The sequence below is a fragment of the Salvelinus sp. IW2-2015 genome, linkage group LG5 (assembly GCF_002910315.2).
Source record: "Salvelinus sp. IW2-2015 linkage group LG5, ASM291031v2, whole genome shotgun sequence".
Lineage (NCBI taxonomy): Eukaryota > Metazoa > Chordata > Actinopteri > Salmoniformes > Salmonidae > Salvelinus > Salvelinus sp. IW2-2015.
The window spans coordinates 6,025,412-6,043,379 of NC_036844.1; the positions used below are offsets into that span (position 1 = coordinate 6,025,412).

The 17,968-nt window shown below is 41.8% G+C and overlaps 1 protein-coding gene across 1 annotated transcript in view; it reads left to right on the forward strand.

The window, feature by feature from the left end:
- The first annotated feature begins 1,301 nt into the window (after positions 1-1,301).
- Positions 1,302-17,968, forward strand: part of LOC111963838 (epidermal growth factor-like protein 7) — a 29,071-nt gene continuing 12,404 nt past the window's right edge. Inside the window, exons 1-3 of the mRNA XM_023987385.2 lie at positions 1,302-1,514; positions 13,949-14,218; positions 15,089-15,214. Coding sequence (XP_023843153.1) covers positions 14,139-14,218; positions 15,089-15,214 — 206 coding nt within the window. The 5' untranslated portion in view covers positions 1,302-1,514; positions 13,949-14,138. The remainder of the gene's footprint in view (positions 1,515-13,948; positions 14,219-15,088; positions 15,215-17,968) is intronic.

The following is a 17,968-nucleotide window of genomic DNA, read 5'->3' on the forward strand; positions in this document are numbered from 1 at the left end:
TAGCATGACAAGTGAAGACTGGATGTCAAACTGACTAATCGTAATCTCAKCTTCAAAGGAAATAGATTGAGGGTGCTCTATCTTGAACATGCTACTGACACACACTTCCCGTTTACCTCCAAAGAGTTCTGGACCGCATCAAATGAACATGAAATACCGTGTTTCCTCTCCTTCTCAGGCACACATTTATCTGAGAAACACATCTCAGATCCCATAACTCTCTCACACGTCCTCATCCACCCAGTTGGAGTCAAAGTCAAACATGATGAAAATCAGCAAATTCACCACGAAATCTAAAATATGATTCATAGACTACATAATGACACGTTTAAGCTCAATACAAAATAGAAAGCAGCAATGGAGAGTCCTCATGTCCTCGTGTCTCATGTCACGTCCTCACACCTAATAAGAATATCAGTGAATACAGCACTCGGCTCTTGCCAGGATGAAGGCAATTGTTTTCACTCACTATGATTCAATGTTTATTCTTTGTGTCGTTGGTTCCATATTTCTGTGTTATACTGTCCTCTATTTTATGTATCGCTGTGCTGATGTGACTATATGTTTCGGAGGTTTTGAGAGTGACTGTACAGTATGTTTTGGAGGTGTTGACAACGACTACAATCATAACTTATAAAGACCGATCCAACTCCAAATAAAAGCACAATAAAAATGTCCTAAAATGACACCCTCAATGCTTTTGCTTTAACTCGACTTGCAGCAAAAGGTGTTCATGCTGCATAAGAGGGCCTAAAATGTTAATTTTAGTGATAAACAAATTTTGGTTGCATTGGGACTATTCATTGGTTGTTATTCCATGTTTTCTGCAACTCTGAACACGAATTGTCTGTATTTTCAGTAATAATGTTGCTATGCTGAATTAGCCTATGTTGTAATGTAATAAAACATTTTGTGGGTTAAAATCTGATGGTTACAGTCCAGGGTTGGGGTCAATTCGAATTGMTGGGAGTCAATTCAGGAAGTAAACTGAAATTCAATAATTGAAACAATGTCATATATTTTCAATGATTTCTTAATTATTAAACAAAAGTTGAAGCTGTAAATTCAAATCACTTCATTGGACGCTTTTTCTTGTTCCCTCAAAACTGTCCGTAGGCAGAGAATGCTTCAAAAGGTGATTCACATAGCAGTTTGAGCAGGATGGAGAGTGTTTGTGCAGTAGAACGGTTTAATCAGCGCGAAACACTCACAGGAATTCCGGTTTGGGATTGTCCATCCAATTCCTAAGTTCCACAGGAAGCTCTGCATAAAAAGCAACTGAAAAAACGCCCAAAGCCATTCCATTTTTCGTCAGTTGGTTCACGGGGAGCATCTAGAAATTAACCGTTGAGGTTTTGTTCTAATAAAAAACCGTGGGTACGAGTTTAAAAGAAATTGTGTAACGATGGAAGATTATTCTAAACRGCCTGCCAAGTGGTCGGGGTTGGTTCCTATGGCAGCCTCCATTCATCGCGCGCGCAGAGACGCACAACCACATGAACTCATACTGAGGGGTAAGGAGAGTTTATTTTTTCGTTGATCTAAAAAAGCAGAATTTATGATAATTTCATTCACTTTTGAAGAAAAAATATATACATATTTTAACTTGTTTGAGATGTTTGAGTGTGATTTGAATGGTTTAATTGAGCCATCCTTACTGCCAGCAGTAAAATGACATTCAGGCCTATTTGGATGTAGCCTGATATAAGACATACATAACCTAACCTTAACCTGGTTCAAAGATGCCACATAACTCCCATCAGGGCTGGCTCTAGCCTTTTGGGGGCCCTAAGCGAGAGTTGGTTGGGGTGCCCCACACCTCACTGCAAAACATTTCAGTGGCCCCCCTCATGATGGTGGAGAAAAACAATTTCTGCAATTCTACACATTTTGCCATGGGGTGTAAAGAAAATGTTACAGTTTTAAAGGTGCAATATGCAGAAATCGCTCTGACATTTCCTGGTTGCTAAAATTCTAATAGTTTGCCTAATTTCTGTATATGTGACAAAACAAGCAATGTATCGTGTAGAGAATCATTGTACCATCTAAACCGCTGTGAAATATATTTTCAACGACCAAAAATATTGTATTTTCAGCTGTTTGAAGCTGGTGTAAAAAATTGAAAGTAAAAGATGCAAAAACGAAACTCAAGAAAGGGAAACATAGAAATAGTGCACATAGAACACATTTACTGCTTCTTAGACTTGCTTTCAATGAGAATGACATATCTATAACTCACATTTCTATATGAATTTGGTAGGGTTGCCAAAAARTAACATATTGCAGCTTTAACGCAAGTTTTCTGCAATTCGACAAATCTTGCCATGGGGCGAAGAGAAAACTTGCAATTTTACAATGTCCTGCGCTCTCTTTCACTTCAAATGTCATGCAATTCTACTCATTTTGCCATGGGGCAGAGAGAACATTTTAGCAGTTTAACAGCTAATTTCCTGCAATTCTACACATTTTTCCATCGGGTGGAGATAACTTGATGCAGTTTTAAAGCTAATTTCCTGCAATTCTACACATTTTGTAATGACTTATGCCATATTGATATGATGTCTGAGTGAGAATGACAAATAAAATCAATGTGGGCCCCTTGGAAGTCAGGGCCCTTGGTATTCAGCCATTATTACTACAAGTTTAGATAGCTGGCTAGCTAGACTAATTCTGTGTTCACATGCTATAAATTATAGGAAGCTCCTAGTTCCCAGTGGGAAATTTCACTTGAACTACCAATCTAGAAATGTTTAACTGGCATGGCTAATTCAGTGACTGACATAACAAGTGAAAAACTGCTGGTGCACAACCAAATTTCCAAATTGCACCTGGTGTATTCTACTATTCTTACTCTCACCAGTAAATTGAGCCCCCGACTGAGTTTTATGCCTAAAACCGCTTATGACTGGAACCGGCCCTGACTCCCATAGCAATGGAATCCATTCAGATCAAGCCACAGCCAACTATGATAGAATTCTAAACTATCCAGTCACATTAAACATATTAGGCTAGGCTACTTTCTTTGCATGCATGAAAATTATATTAGCATRTTATTGATTATCAGCTGATTTAAAAAATATATAAATGCTTTTGTTAAATGCCTGTTGTAGTCAAAAACGTGATATTAATCTGTTTTATATATATTTCCACACTATGAGGTTGGAATAACATTGTGAAAATGATGATAATGCCCTTTTGGTGTAAGAGCTGTTTGAAACGACTGCCTGAAATTTCTGCCTGTTTTGGTGGGATGGAGTTTTTGGCCTTCCGTGGTGACATCACTTTGCGGTTAATTAGTTAATAGACCAATAAAAAAGGGAGTTCCAACACTCTGCCAATAACACCCAATTTTCAGTTTTCTCCTCCCCACTCAGACCACTCCCAGACAGTCCTAGCAAAATCCTTGCTTGAGAAATTGCCCTTTGCTAAGCAGCAATTATTTAAAAAAATGTAACCTAAATCACAGTACGGTACATAATTGTTACCCAGAAATTATTTGATATTGAGATCTCCGTATGCTGACGTCACGAAGGGTGCCCCCCCTCAACCCGTCGCAATCGTGGGACACCCAGCTGGCTCGAGCTAGAGGAGGTGCTGTTTTGGATAGGCTACCTACCCCCAATGCGCGCTTTGACGTTAGGCTACTCATAGAGACCGAACCTGCATGTGGGCTGACTGAGTGAGATACTACTACTAGGCTATAAACACAAGACGACTCATATGGGATGCTTACTACTCGAGCGAGTGGAATATAAAAGGCACCACAACTTTCTGTTGAGGAATTCGTCTTATACCGAAAGGGTTTTCTGTTTTGCTGGGAATTTCACATTTTGGTAAAGGGAACAGTGCGTGCCTACTTGGCTGCACATGGAACAGTTGTGACTTTTGTGATTGGATTTGACATTTTACAAAAAAGCTCAGTGGAATAAGTATTCAGAGAACTTGCTTGTGAGTTGCACGTTTTTATTTATTTTCAGTCCGTTACGCACATTCAAAACCAGTATGCATGCGCTCACCTCAATTTCGTTTTGAAATGGACATAGGCTGCATGCTACAGATTTTTTGGGGGGCAATAATTGAGTTGCACTGTGACTAGTAATCAATATCGATAACTTTAGCTTATTGTTGTATTGAGAAGAGGATAGGATGTCATTTTCTCTCGCTCTGTGTGCGTTTGTGCCCACGTAAGTGCATGCGTGCATGTATGCAAGAGTGAGAAAGAAAGAAAGAAAGAAAGAAAGAGAGAGAGAGAGAAAGAGCAAGAGCATCTCTGGCTGAGGCAAGTTTGCGGTGTGTGATCTAATGATTAAAGTATTGTAAAACACTGCCGTCTTTTGGCCACTGTAAGAAATGGGTCACTTGTGCCAACTGCTTTATTATCATGATGCATTGACTAGACCAGGGCAACGAGGGCGCATGCTCTATCCATTTACTGTGTTGGCATAGCTGGTCTTGAATTTGACTACCAATCTCATTTGCAGCAATAACACTATTTTAATTTCTCAGCTAGATCAATATTTAACTGAGCTCAGGGCACTTGATTATCCCATTCATCAGTCCAGGTGTAGCTGTTCAGTTTTGTTTGGCTTGGCCGTGTCTGATTTAACTCAGAGTAGTGTGTTCTCGGCTAGGGAGAGTTTTGGTTAGATGGTGCTTTGTGTGAACTGAGATTCAACCTACGTGGGATATGTGTATTTTAGGGCTCCATTCAGTCAGGGCAGGGAGATACACAGACTTTATCAGTCAGAGTCAAGGGCTTTGAATTGCTGTATGATTCTGCCAGTTTCAAATCCCCACCTCATGCACTCACACACACATCCCCAGGGTTAATGACATCAACCTCTTAAATCATCCATTCAGGAAGGTAGAGGTGTGTGCTCTTCCCCCTAGAACAAACTCTTTTTTTCACTGTACCTGGAAACGGCAGTACATGTTTGTGCTGCCCTTGTCCTCCCCACCCTTCCACTACCTCTGAGGAGAGACCCTCAGACACGGTGGTGGTAATCTGTCTTTCCACCCACCCCACCTCCATAGCCCCTCCTTTGGCCCAACCTTGGTAACCCCCTGACAGGCACATTGTGTAAGCTGATCCTACTGTCTGGTCTGTAGCCATTAGAGAGATATCCTCCCCTCTACACAGGGCTCCATAGAGCCTCACCCCTTTTCAGACACACACTTAGACAGATAGACAGACAGACACAGCCTCCAGGTCTCCTCTGCACTCCACTCTCAAACACTATCATCATCTGTCTGTCTGTCAGCATAGACCTCATTGCACCCTCTCTAGCTGGGTGGGGTCACCTGGGGCTGGGATACAACCAGGACGAGAGAGGTGGAAGGGGGCACTGAGATATTGGGTTATGTATGGSGAAAGGGAAAGTGTTTTTTAGTGGATCTTCATTGCCTGGATGACTTTCCCATTTAGTTCTTTATCCATCTTTAACATGGAGTGTCATGTTGAGTCTGTTGTACAGAGTGAACCCAGGCATTAGCTGCTTGGCTCAATGTATTTCTAGAGARGATTATGTTTGTAAAAAATGTTGTATGGAAGCGCCAGAGTTGTGGATTCAATATATTAATCCCCAAAATCACTCTTTGGCTTCCAAGCAAACAACTATTTCTTCAACCGGTGTGACACCCATTCTACCAATTTAAAGTCAGCATAGATATACGCAGATAGACAGTACCAGTCAACTTTGGACACACCTACTCACACCTACTCATTTTTCTTTATTTTTTAAATGTTCTACATTGTAGAATAATAGTGAAGACATCAAACTATGAAATAACACATATGGAATCATGTAGTAACCAAAGAAGTGTTAAACAAATCAAAAAATATATTTTATATTGCTCTGTTTCACGGATACATGGCTCTCTCGGGATATACTGTCTTTGACCATCCAGCTAGCTGGACAGGAATAATTAACTCTCAGGGAAGAAGAAAGGCTGGGGAGTACTCATGGTGTGATTGTGATAACAAACAGAAACTCAAGTCCTTTTGTTCACCCGACCTAGAATACCTCACAATCAAATTCCAACCGTATTACCTCCCAAGAGAATTATCTTCGGTTATAGTCACAGCCGTGTATATTCCCCCTCAAGCCAATACCACGACGGCCCTCAAAGAACATCACTGGACTTTATGCAAACTGGAAAACACATATATTGTAGCTGGGGATTTTAACAAAGCAAATTTGAGGACAACGCTACCGAAGTTCTACCAACACATTGGCTGTAGCACCCGCTCTGAGAAAATAGACCACTGCTACTCAGCTTTTCGAAATGCCTACAAGGCCCTCCCCAGCCCTCTCTTTGGCAAATCTGATCACGACTCCATTTTGCGCCTCCCCTCCTATAGGCAGAAACTCAAACAAGGACYATTCAACGCTGGTCTGACCAATCGGAGTCCACGCTTAAAGATGGTTTAACATCGACGAATATATGGATACGGTGACTGAGTTTATCAGGAAGTGTATAGGAGATGTTGTACCCACTGTGACTTTTAAAACCTACCATAACCAAAAACCGTTAATAAATGGCAGCATTCGCGCAAAACTGAAAGTGTGAACCACCGCATTTAACCATGTCAAGGTGACTGTGAATATGGCAGAATACTTACAGTGAAGTTATTCCCTCCGTAATGCAATCAACCAGGCAAAACGTCAGTATAGAGACGGAATGGAGTCGCAATTCAACGGCTCAGACACGAGACGTATGTTGCAGTGTCTACAGACAATCACGGACTACAAAGTGAATACCTGCCACATCGCGGACAAGAACTGTGGGCTCTCCTGCTCCGTGTCAACGTGAGTAAAACATTTAAGYGTGTTAACCCTCGCAAGGCTGCCAGCCCAGACAGCATCCCTAGCCGCGTCCTCAGAGCATGCTTCTGCTGTCCCCACTTGCTTCAAGATGTTCACCATTGTTCCTGTACCCAAGAAAGCAAAGGTAACTGAATTAAATGACTATCACCCCGTAACACTGACTCCTGTCATCATGAAGTGCTCTGAGAGGCTAGTTAACCTCTCTAGGGTACGTGGGACGGTAGCGTCTCACCTCTACAACAGCCAGTGAAACTGCAGGGCGCCAAATTGAAAACAATAGAAATCCCAGAATTAAAATTCCTCAAACATACATGTATTTTACACCATTTTAAAGATACACTTGTTGTAAATCCAGCCACAGTGTCCGATTTCAAAAAGGCTTTACGACGAAAGCAAACCAAACGATTATGTTTGGTTGAGTACCTATTCCTAGAATAACACAGCCATTTTTCCAACAAAGAGAGGATTCACAAAAAGCAGAAATATAGATAAAATTAATCACTAACCTTTGATGATCTTCATCAGATGACACTCATAGGACTTCATGTTACACAATACATGTATGTTTTGTTCGGTAAGTTCATATTTATATCCAAAAATCTGAGTTTACATTGGCGCGTTACGTTCAGAAGTTCCAAAACATCCGGTGATTTTGCAGAGAGCCACATCAATTTACAGAAATACTCATTATAAATGTTGATGAAAATACAAGTGTGTGGAATTTTAGATGCACTTCTCCTTAATGCAACCGCTGTGTCAGATTTCAAAAAAGCTTTACGGAAAAAGCAAACCATGCAATAATCTGAGGTCGGCGCTCAGATCCCAATCAAGACAAAAATATATCCGCCATATTGTGCAGTCAAAAAAAGTCAGAAATAGCATTATAAACATTCACTTACCTTTGATGATCTTCATCAGAATGCACTCCCAGGAATCCCAGTTCCACAATAAATGTTTGTTTTGTTTGATATTGTCCATCATTTATGTCCAAATTCCTCCTTGTTATTATAGCGTTCAGTACACTGTCCAAACTCACGACGCACAGGCAAGTCCAGCGGAAAGTACGGACGAAAAGTTTCAAAAGTTATATTACAGTCCGTAAAAACATGACAAACGAAGTATTGAATCAATCTTTAGGATGTTTTTAACATAATTCTTCAATAATGTTCCAACCGGAGAATTCCTTTGTCTTCAGAAGTGCGATGGAACAGAGCTCGCTCTCACATGAACGCGCATGGTCAGCGCATGTTCAGGTCATGTTAGACCTTACTCAATCCCCTCTCATTCGGCCCCACTTCGCAGTAGAAGAATCAGACAAGGTTCTAAAGACTGTTGACATCTAGTGGAAGCCTTAGGAAGTGCAACATTACCAATATCCCACTGTATCTTCAATAGGAGCTGAGTTGAAAATCGACCAACCTCAGATTTCCCACTTCCTGGTTGGATTTTTTCTCAGGTTTTTGCCTGCCATATGAGTTCTGTTATACTCACAGACATCATTCAAACAGTTTTAGAAACTTCAGAGTGTTTTCTATCCAAATCTACTAATACTATTTATATTCTAGCTTTTATGGCTGAGTAGCAGGCCGTTTACTCTGKGCACGCTTTTCATCCGGACGTGAAAATACTGCCCCCTACCCCAAAGAAGTTAAGGAACATATCACCTCTACCTTACCTGACACCCTAGACCCACTTCAATTTGCTTACCGCCCCACTAGATCCACAGACGATGCAATCGCCATTGCACTGCACACTTTCCTATCCCATCTGGACAAGAGGAATACCTATGCAAGAATGCAGTTCATTTACTATAGCTCAGCCTTCAACACCACAGTACCCTCCAAGCCTATCRTTAAGCTCGGGGCCCTGGGTCTGAACCCCGACCTGTGCAACTGTGTCCTGGACTTTCTGACGGGGCGCCCCCAGGTGGTGAAGGTAGGAAACAACACCTCCACTTTGCTGATCCTCAACACAGGGGCCCCACAACGCTGCGTGCTCAGCCCCCTCCTGTWCTCCCTGTTCACCCATGACTGCGTGGCCACGCACGCCTCCAACTCAATCATCAAGTTTGCAGACGACAACAATGACAAGACAGCCTACAGGGTAGAGGTGAGGGGGTGTGGTGCCAGGAAAATAACCTCTCACTCAATATCGACAAAACAGAGGAGCTGATCATGGACTTCAGGAGACAGCAGAGGGAGCACGCCCTTATCCATATTGACGGGACCACAGTGGAGCAGGTGGAAAGTTTCAAGTTCCTCAGCGTACACACCACTAACGATCTGAAGTAGTTCACCCACACGGACAGTGTGGTGAAGAAGGCGCCACAGCGCCTCTTCAACCTCAGGAGGCTGAAGAAATTTGGCTTGGCACCTAAAACCCTCACAAACTTTTACAGAAGAACAACTGTCAGCATCATGTCGATCTGTATCACCGCCTGGTACTGCAACTGCACCGCCCGCAACCGCAGGGCTCTCCAGAGGGTGGTGGGTCTGCCCAYGCATCACCAGGGGAAACTACCTGCTCTCCAGGACATCTACAGCACCCGATGTCACAGGAAAGCCAAAAAGATCATCAAGGACAACAACCACCCGAGCCACTGCATGTTCACCCCACTATCATCTAGAAGGCAAGGTCAGTACAGGTGCATCAAAGCTGGGACCAAGAGACTGAAAAACAGCTTCTATCTCAAGGCCAGCAGACTGTTAAATAGCCATCACTAGGAGGCTTCCACCCGGTTACGTGACCCTGCACCTTAAAGTATGCTGCCCTATATACATACAGTTGAAGTCGGAAGTTTACTTACACTTAGGTTGGAGTCATTAAAACTCATTTTTCAAACACTCCACAAATTTCTTGTTAACAAACTATAGTTTTGGCAAGTCGGTTTAGATATCTACTTTGTGCATGACACAAGTCATTTTTCCAACAATTGTTTACAGACAGATTATTTCACTTATAAATCACTGTATCACAATTCTAGTGGGTCAGAAGTTTACATACACTAAGTTGACTGTGCCTAGAAACAGCTTGGAAAATTACAGTAAATGATGTAATGGATTTAGAAGCTTCTGATAGGCTAATTGACATCATTTGAGTCAATTAGAGGTGTACCCGTGGATGTATTTCAAGGCCTAACTTCAAACTCAGTGCCTCTTTGCTTGACATCATGGGAAAATCAAAAGAAATAAGCCAAGACCTCAGGAAAAAAATTGTAGACCTCCACAAGTCTGGTTCATCCTTGGGAGCAATTTCCAAATGCCTGAAGGTACCACGTTAATCTGTACAAACAATAGTACGCAGTGTGGCTTAAGGACAACAAAATGGCTTAAGGACAACAAAGTCAAGGTATTGGAGTGGCCATCACAAAGCCCTGACCTCAATCCTATAGAAAATTTGTGGGCAGAACTGAAAAAGCGTGTGCGAGCAAGGAGGCCTACAAACCTGACTCCGTTACACCAGCTCTTCAGGAGGAATGGGCCAAAATTCACCCAACTTATTGTGGTAAGCTTGTGGAAGGCTACCCGAAACATTTGACCCAAGTTAAACAATTTAAAGGCAATGCTACCAAATACTAATTGAGTGTATGGAAACTTCTGACCCACTGGGAATGTGATGAAAGAAATAAAAGCTGAAATAAATCATTCTCTCTACTATTATTCTGACATTTCACATTCTTAAAATAAAGTGGTGATCCTAACTGATCTAAGACAGGGTATATTTACTAGGATTAAATATCAGGAATTGTGAAAAACTGAGTTTTAAATGTATTTGGCTAAGGTGTATGTAAACTTCCGACTTCAACTGTAGACTTTAAATCAATGGCCACTTTAATAATGGAACACTAGTCACTTTAATAATGTTTACATATTTTTGCTGTACTCATCTCATATGTATATACTGTATTCTATTCTACTGCATTTTAGTCTATGCCACTCCGACATTGTTCATTCTAATATKTATGTATTCCTTAATTCCATTCTTTTACTTTTAGGTTTGTGTTTATTGTTAGATATTACTGCGCTATTGGAGCTAGAAACACAAGCATTTCGCTACAACCGCAATAACATCTGCTAATCATGTGTATGTGACCAATATGATTTGATTTGATTTGATACTCTGCCATAGCTGTGGCGATTTGTGAATGAACACAGGCTGAGTAAGGTTTGCCTGTCGGCTCTCTGGGCGTGGAGCCAGTAGAGGATCAGAGAGACATGCACACTGTCAGCCAGGGCTTAGTGGCACTTCCAGCCTAACGCTGCATCGCAAATGGCTCCCTGTTTCCTATATAGTGCACTACTTTTGCCCAGGGCTCATAGGTTTGTAGTAAAAAGTGGTGCACGGTGCACTGTGTAGAGAATATTTGGGACGCAGGCGAACTCATTGTTACTTTTCAGGCTAGCTGCTAGCCCAAGCCCAAGTCCAAGAGCAACCCTTCAGGGTAACATTAGTATAATGCTATAGGCTAGAAGAAAACCCAAGGCCCATGCCTATAGGATCAACTCCAGGTTAACTGTAGTGCCATCGTACTACTCTCTTAGAGGCTAAATCAACTTTCAGAGTCAGAGTACCCCCTTCTCTTCTGAAGGTTAATCAAACTCCTGCTATAACTCTCCGTACATCTAACGGAGTAAGGGAGCAAGGAAGAGAGTATGGGCCAGAGCTGGAGGGAGATCTATCTTCACTTTATGTTCTGAGAGACGACTCAGTGTGAGTTCAGCCCGGCCTCACACAGGATGTATGTGTGTGTATGTGTGTGCATGTTGCCTTGGTGAGGGTGTGGGTCAATAGACAATATAACAGAGCTATAAAAATGTACTGGGTAATGGGGGGGTTAATGCACCCATGATGCCACAACCCATGATGCCACCTCTTTCCCTGTGGCCCTGTGGCCCTGGCTGTGGTGTGGCGTGACGGATAAACGGTCCTTTAATGACAGGTCATCATTTTGCGACCGTAGGGGTCCAGCGCCAGTCTACATAATGGGGGTTAGCAGGGAACGTTAACATTAACCCAGCAGAGAGAAAGGTCCATGTTTACACACAGACACAGACAAAGACACACACACACACACACACACACACACACACACACACACACACACACACACATAAACACAACCTACCACCTTGAGCATCCGACAAACAATCTAGCTCAGACGCAGTGCATAAAGCACAAACATGGCTCATAGCATCAGTCGTGAACTGTGTTCTGAGTGGATGGGGTATAGTAACCAAAGTGCTAAATCTGGTTACTGTACCCCCTACCGCTACCTATCGTCTGAACTCCTTCACTTTTACGGCCGCCGTTTTTAAGAGCAACCACCAAGGAAGCACACTCAAATCTATTTTAACCAAAGCTCGGGGGGTCGTTATACGTCAATAACTGGGTTGATTACGTTAAGCTTTTCAAGATGAGGGGCTCTGTCGTTCATACAAATAGCTGCGGTAGGGAGACTAGAGTCACGTACCGAGCGGAAGAGAAAATACATAGCTACATGTTATGAATACAGTGAAGATATGACCTGTGTGAATGTAGTGAATGTTGAACGAGTCATTTGAAGTCAAGTGAAATGAATTTCAGTGCTGGTATGTTAATCACTGCCACATTTTTTTTATAATACAATGGAGAGATTCTTACTGTTCCTCTGAGCCCTGACTTTACCTCTCTCGCTTTCTTTCTTTCTCTCTTTCTCTCTTTCTTTCTCTGCGTGTGCGTGTGTGTTTGTGTGTGTCAAAAATCAAATCAAATTTTATTTGTCACATACACATGGTTAGCAGATGGTAATGCGAGTGTAGCGAAATGCTTGCGCTTCTAGTTCCGACAATGCAGTAATAACCAACGAGTAATCTAACGTAACATTTTCACAACAGCTACCTTATACACACAAGTGTAAAAGGATGAAGAATATGTACATAAAGATATATGAATGAGTGATGGTACAGAACGGCATAGGCAAGATGCAGTAGATGGTATCGAGTACAGTATATACATATGAGATGAGTAATGTAGGGTATGTAAACATTATATTAAGTGGCATTGTCCAACTCCATTCCATTACAACGTCAGAATGTAGTAACAGAGCCATACTCTTCACTGCAGATTCAAACTTTGCATAGTATTATAACAGTATGTGTATCAGCTGTTTTAACTCAAAGTATTAAATTGTCCACTTCTGTCCATGTTACACTATCACTCCAGAACTTTATTTGTGGTGCAAAGTCAAGCAGTRAGTCTGTAACTTCGCAACGTGCTCAACCCTACCTGCCCTTTTAAAACTGATTGTTTATGACTAAGCTATGTAGAGGAGGGTTGAAATCTGGACTTTGAGACTGTTTAATGTCCTCTATCCGGACCTTTGACTGCAGCACTTCATCTAATGGTCTCTAATGCTTTCTAACTCAGGGTAGCTCGGGGTAAAGCTCTTGAGATTTGGAGGAGTGAGAGGRGAGGAGGAGGAGGGGGGCTTTAGTGTTCTCGCTGACACGACACAGCTAACAGCATGGCCGCGTTCATTGGTCAGAGTGAGTCTATCTCAAGTGGCCCATATGCTGCTATAGAGATACAGTACGTTTGCTGGAATGGTGTGGGAACTGATATTAGGAGTGTTTTTAGGAGATGGATTGCCATGAATTTCACATGTGGTCACATGCGGAGTGTTCCAAAAACACGTTTCCATGTGACCACGCGATCTTATGTGAAGTTCATGTGATAGTGTGACGTGTAAAGAAACGCGGTAACGTGGAACTACACGTGAAAACGTGATCACGTGAAATCATGTGAAAAACGTGTTTTGGGAACAGTTCACCTGTGCTCACTTCACATTAAATATTGTGATTTTCCCACATGTCAAATCATGTGGTTTTTCCGTAAGGGTGTGTTTGCGTATGTCTGTGGGGGTAACACTGGAAGTCTTCCACATGAGATATGAGAGTGGAGAAGTAAGCTCGCCGTGTCTCTGAACGTATTTCTAACATGGTTTCTTTCAAATGTGCAAAATGTTACTATGACCAACTGGGGTTCAAACTAGTCTTCTGTGCATCACAAGTGGAGTGGAAACATCAAGTGGAAATGCATAACACCTAACCTCTGTGTTTGTCTCTCTCTCTGTGTCGCTACAGGTAGCTGGCATCATCCTCCTGGAGGTCAACACAAGGAGCCGTAACAGCAGAGAGAGAGGAAGCCCTGCCACAGCCATTCTCCCCTCCTACTCCCCCTCATCCTCCCTTCTTCTCCCATCAGACTGACAGAGAGAGAGAGAGAGAGAGTGAGGAAAAGAGTGAGGGAAGGTGGGGAAAAAAAGAGGGAGACATGTACCAAACACTCCTCCTCTCTTCCTCTCTCTTCCTCCTCCATGTCACGGCCACTCCACAGTTCCACGGTCATCACGGGTAACCGCTCCCTCATTCCACTTCCTGTGCTTGTTATTGGCTGTCACTCATTGGTCGGTCAGCTTTGGTCCTTGGGACCAAATGGGTGGCTAGCTTCAGTTACAGACTAGCCACTCACTTAATTGGGAGCTATTTATTTTAAAAGGTTATTTGCTTCTCTTGACATTCTCACCCTGAGTAAATGTGTACTGATTGGCCAGATAACAGTTCTTAGATTATTAGACTTAGGTCAACTCTGAGGAGATGCAGGTTCTATTTTTGAGATCTCAGTTGATTTTTATAGAGACCAAAACAAAGTAGAGCCCTCGCGAGAGGTCAAAGGGCGATGAAAGGTCAGAGGTGACTCTCAACTCTGACACTTTCATTGGCGATTACATCGGCCAATCAGCATCAATTACATGTCAGCTAACCTCCACTGACACATAGAGACCTCAAGGTCACGTCATCAATTGAGAGTTAAAATGCTTGATGGACTGTTTAGTTTCCAGACTGGTTAAGAGACCACATAGACTGGTTCAGATACCATATAGTAAGGTTGAAATCCAGTCTTAATTAAACTGTCCCCTGATGCAGCACAATCTATAGGTGAATGCTTCAGAGGTAATAGTGTAAATTTAATTTAAACCATGAAGATTCCTGTCAGTAATTTAACTACCAACATTATGTAAATGGTTAATTTGATGTAAAATAATTATGATTATGATGAATTTCATGACTTGGTGTGTAGCTAGCTGTTAAACTAATAGTGACAGACTGATTTAACAACAGAGACAGTCCTCATATGTCCCAAAGAATACCTCTCCAGTGTGTGTGGTTATACCTGTGTGTGTGGTCTCACCTATGTGTTCCTACGTGTGTGTGCGGTTTAAGGAGGAGGGTGTGTGGCAGAGACGTCCGTCACAGCAGTGTAGTCACGACGACAGAGTCGTTCATCCAGCCCGTTCACAAGCCCTACATCACCCTGTGTCAGGGGCACCGCTTCTGCAGCACCTACAAGTAAGAGACATAGCCATGACTGTCACGATCACGATCACTGTTACTATCGCTGTCACTGCAAACATGGTGGCTGACTCTGTAGCCACTCCTATCGGTCATATCTTTAATCTGAGCCTAGAGGAAAGTCTTTGTCCTCAGGCCTGGAGGGAAGCCAAAGTAATTCCGCTACCCAAGAGTGGTAAAGCGGCCTTTACTGGTTCTAACAGCAGACCTATAAGCTTGCAGCCAGCTCTTAGCAAACTGTTGAAAAAAATTGTGTTTGACCAAATACAATGCTATTTCTCTGTAAACAAATTAACAACAGACTTTCAGCACGCTTATAGAGAAGGGCATTCAACACATACTGCACTGACACAAATGACTGATGATTGGTTGAAATAAATTGATAATAAGAAGATTGTGGGAGCTGTACTGTTAGATTTCAGTGCAGTCTTTGATATTATTGACTATAACCTGTTGTTGAAAAAACGTTTGCGTTGTGGCTTTTCAATCTCTGCCATATTGTGGAGAGCTATCTATCGAATAGAACTCAAAGGGTTATCTTTAATGGAAGCTTCTCTAATATCAAACATGTAAAGTGTGGTGTACCGCAGGGCAGCTCTCTACGCCCTCTATTTTCTATTTTTACCAATGACCTGCCGCTGGCATTAAACAAAGCATGTGTGTCCATGTATGTTGATGATTCAACCATTTACACATCAGCAACCCCAGCTAATGAAGTCACTGAAACCCTTAACAAAGAGTTATAGTTTGTTTTGGAATGGGTGGCCAGTAATAAACTGGTCCTGATCATCTCTAAAACTAAGAGCATTGTATTTGGTACAAATCATTCCCTAAGTTCTAGACCTCAGCTGAGTCTGGTAATGAATGGTGTGGCTGTTGAACAAGTTGAGGAGACGAAATTACTTGGTGTTACCTTAGATTGTAAACTGTCATGGTCAAAACATATAGATTCAATGGTTGTAAAGATGGGGAGAGGTCTGTCCATAATAAAGAAATACTCTGCTTTTTTGACACCACACTCCACAAAACAAGTTCTGCAGGCTCTAGTCTTGTCTAATCTTGATTATTGTCCAGCCGTGTGGTTGAGTGCTGCAAGGAAAGACCTAGTTAAGCTGCAGCTGGCCCAGAACAGAGCGGCACGTTTTGCTCTTAATTGTAATTAGAGGGCTGATATAAATTATATGCATGCCAGTCACTCTTGGCTGAGAGTTGAGGAGAGACTGGCTGCATCACTTCTTTTTATAAGAAACATTAATGTGTTGAAAATCACAAATTGGTTGCATAGTCAATTTACACACAGCTCTGACACACAGACTTACCACATAAGACATGCCACCAGTTCTTTTTTCACAGTCCCCAAATCCAGAACAAATTCAAGAAAGTGTACAGTATTATATAGAGCCGATATTGCGATACTCCGTTCCATCTCATATTGCTCAAATAAACACCAAACTTTGTTTCAAAAACAGATACAGCAACACCTCATGGCACAACGCCTTCTTCCATATTTGATCTAGATAGTTTGTGTGTATGTATTGATAAGTAGGCTACGTGTGCCATAATAAAAAAGTATGTAGTTCTGTCCTTGAGCTGTTCTTGTTTTTTAATGTTCTGTATTATGTCATTCTGTATTATGTTTCATGTTTTGTGTGGACCCCAGGAAGAGTAGCTGCTGCTTTTGCAACAGCTAATGGGGATCCTAATAAAATACCAATACCTAATCTTATCATAATACCATGCTAATGCCACCACAATGTCCATATAACTTCCCATTCAACTCTGCCCAAACTACCAAACTGCCAATACATAACCTATTAACTCTGCACGAGCAAGGGCCAACGTCTGGTCTGCTCCCAGCTGTAACATATTTAGCATTGGGTCTATACAGTCTTGCCTCAGCCAACCTCATGCAACGCATTTATCTCTGAGACAGTTGCTACAGTTTATACAATGTTATTCAATGTTTATTTGTTAGTTGGGCTACGCTCTAAAGAAGGTAAAGGGCTCCTAATGTGTTTTGACAGAGTTGATGAGCAGAGTAGAGGAGCCTTACCCATCCAGCAGAAGACAAGGCACTGTCCTCTCTCTATCTCTGATTTTGTCTCTCTCTCTCTCTCTCTCTCTCTCTCTCTCTCTCTCTCTCTCTCTCTCTCTCTCTCTCTACCCCCTTGTCTCTATCACGCTCATTTCATTCTCCCCACTCTCTTGTTCTCTCTCGCTCTCTCTCTCCCTGTAGTATACTGTAGAATACTATATCCATCGATCATGTGTAGTACTTACTATATAATTGTGTAGTATAATGTAGTATACCATAGTAAATACTACAGACTAGGGTTGCACATTTTGGGGAGTATTCAGAGATGGAAACTTTCTGTGGGAATTAATGGGAATTTATGGGAATTAACAGAAATATATGCAAATTCATATTAATACCATTTAAATGTAGATGTTTTTTGCATTGGATATATTTACCATATCATATGGAGACAGAAACATAAACCTTTTACCTTATCATAAGTAGACATAATTGCACATTTTTAAATCCTTCCAATAGAAATTTTATAAACAATTTAGTTATGAATTGAACTTTATAAATGAGTTGACTCTTCACATGGGATGATTTCACTGAACAAAAAAAAAAAGGGAATATTGAATGATCCCCAATGAGCCATCGCATCTCCCAAAAACGTTTTCAACATACATCTGTAAAATGATAGTCTAGAAACTAAAGCTTTGGTTGTCTTCCTCTCA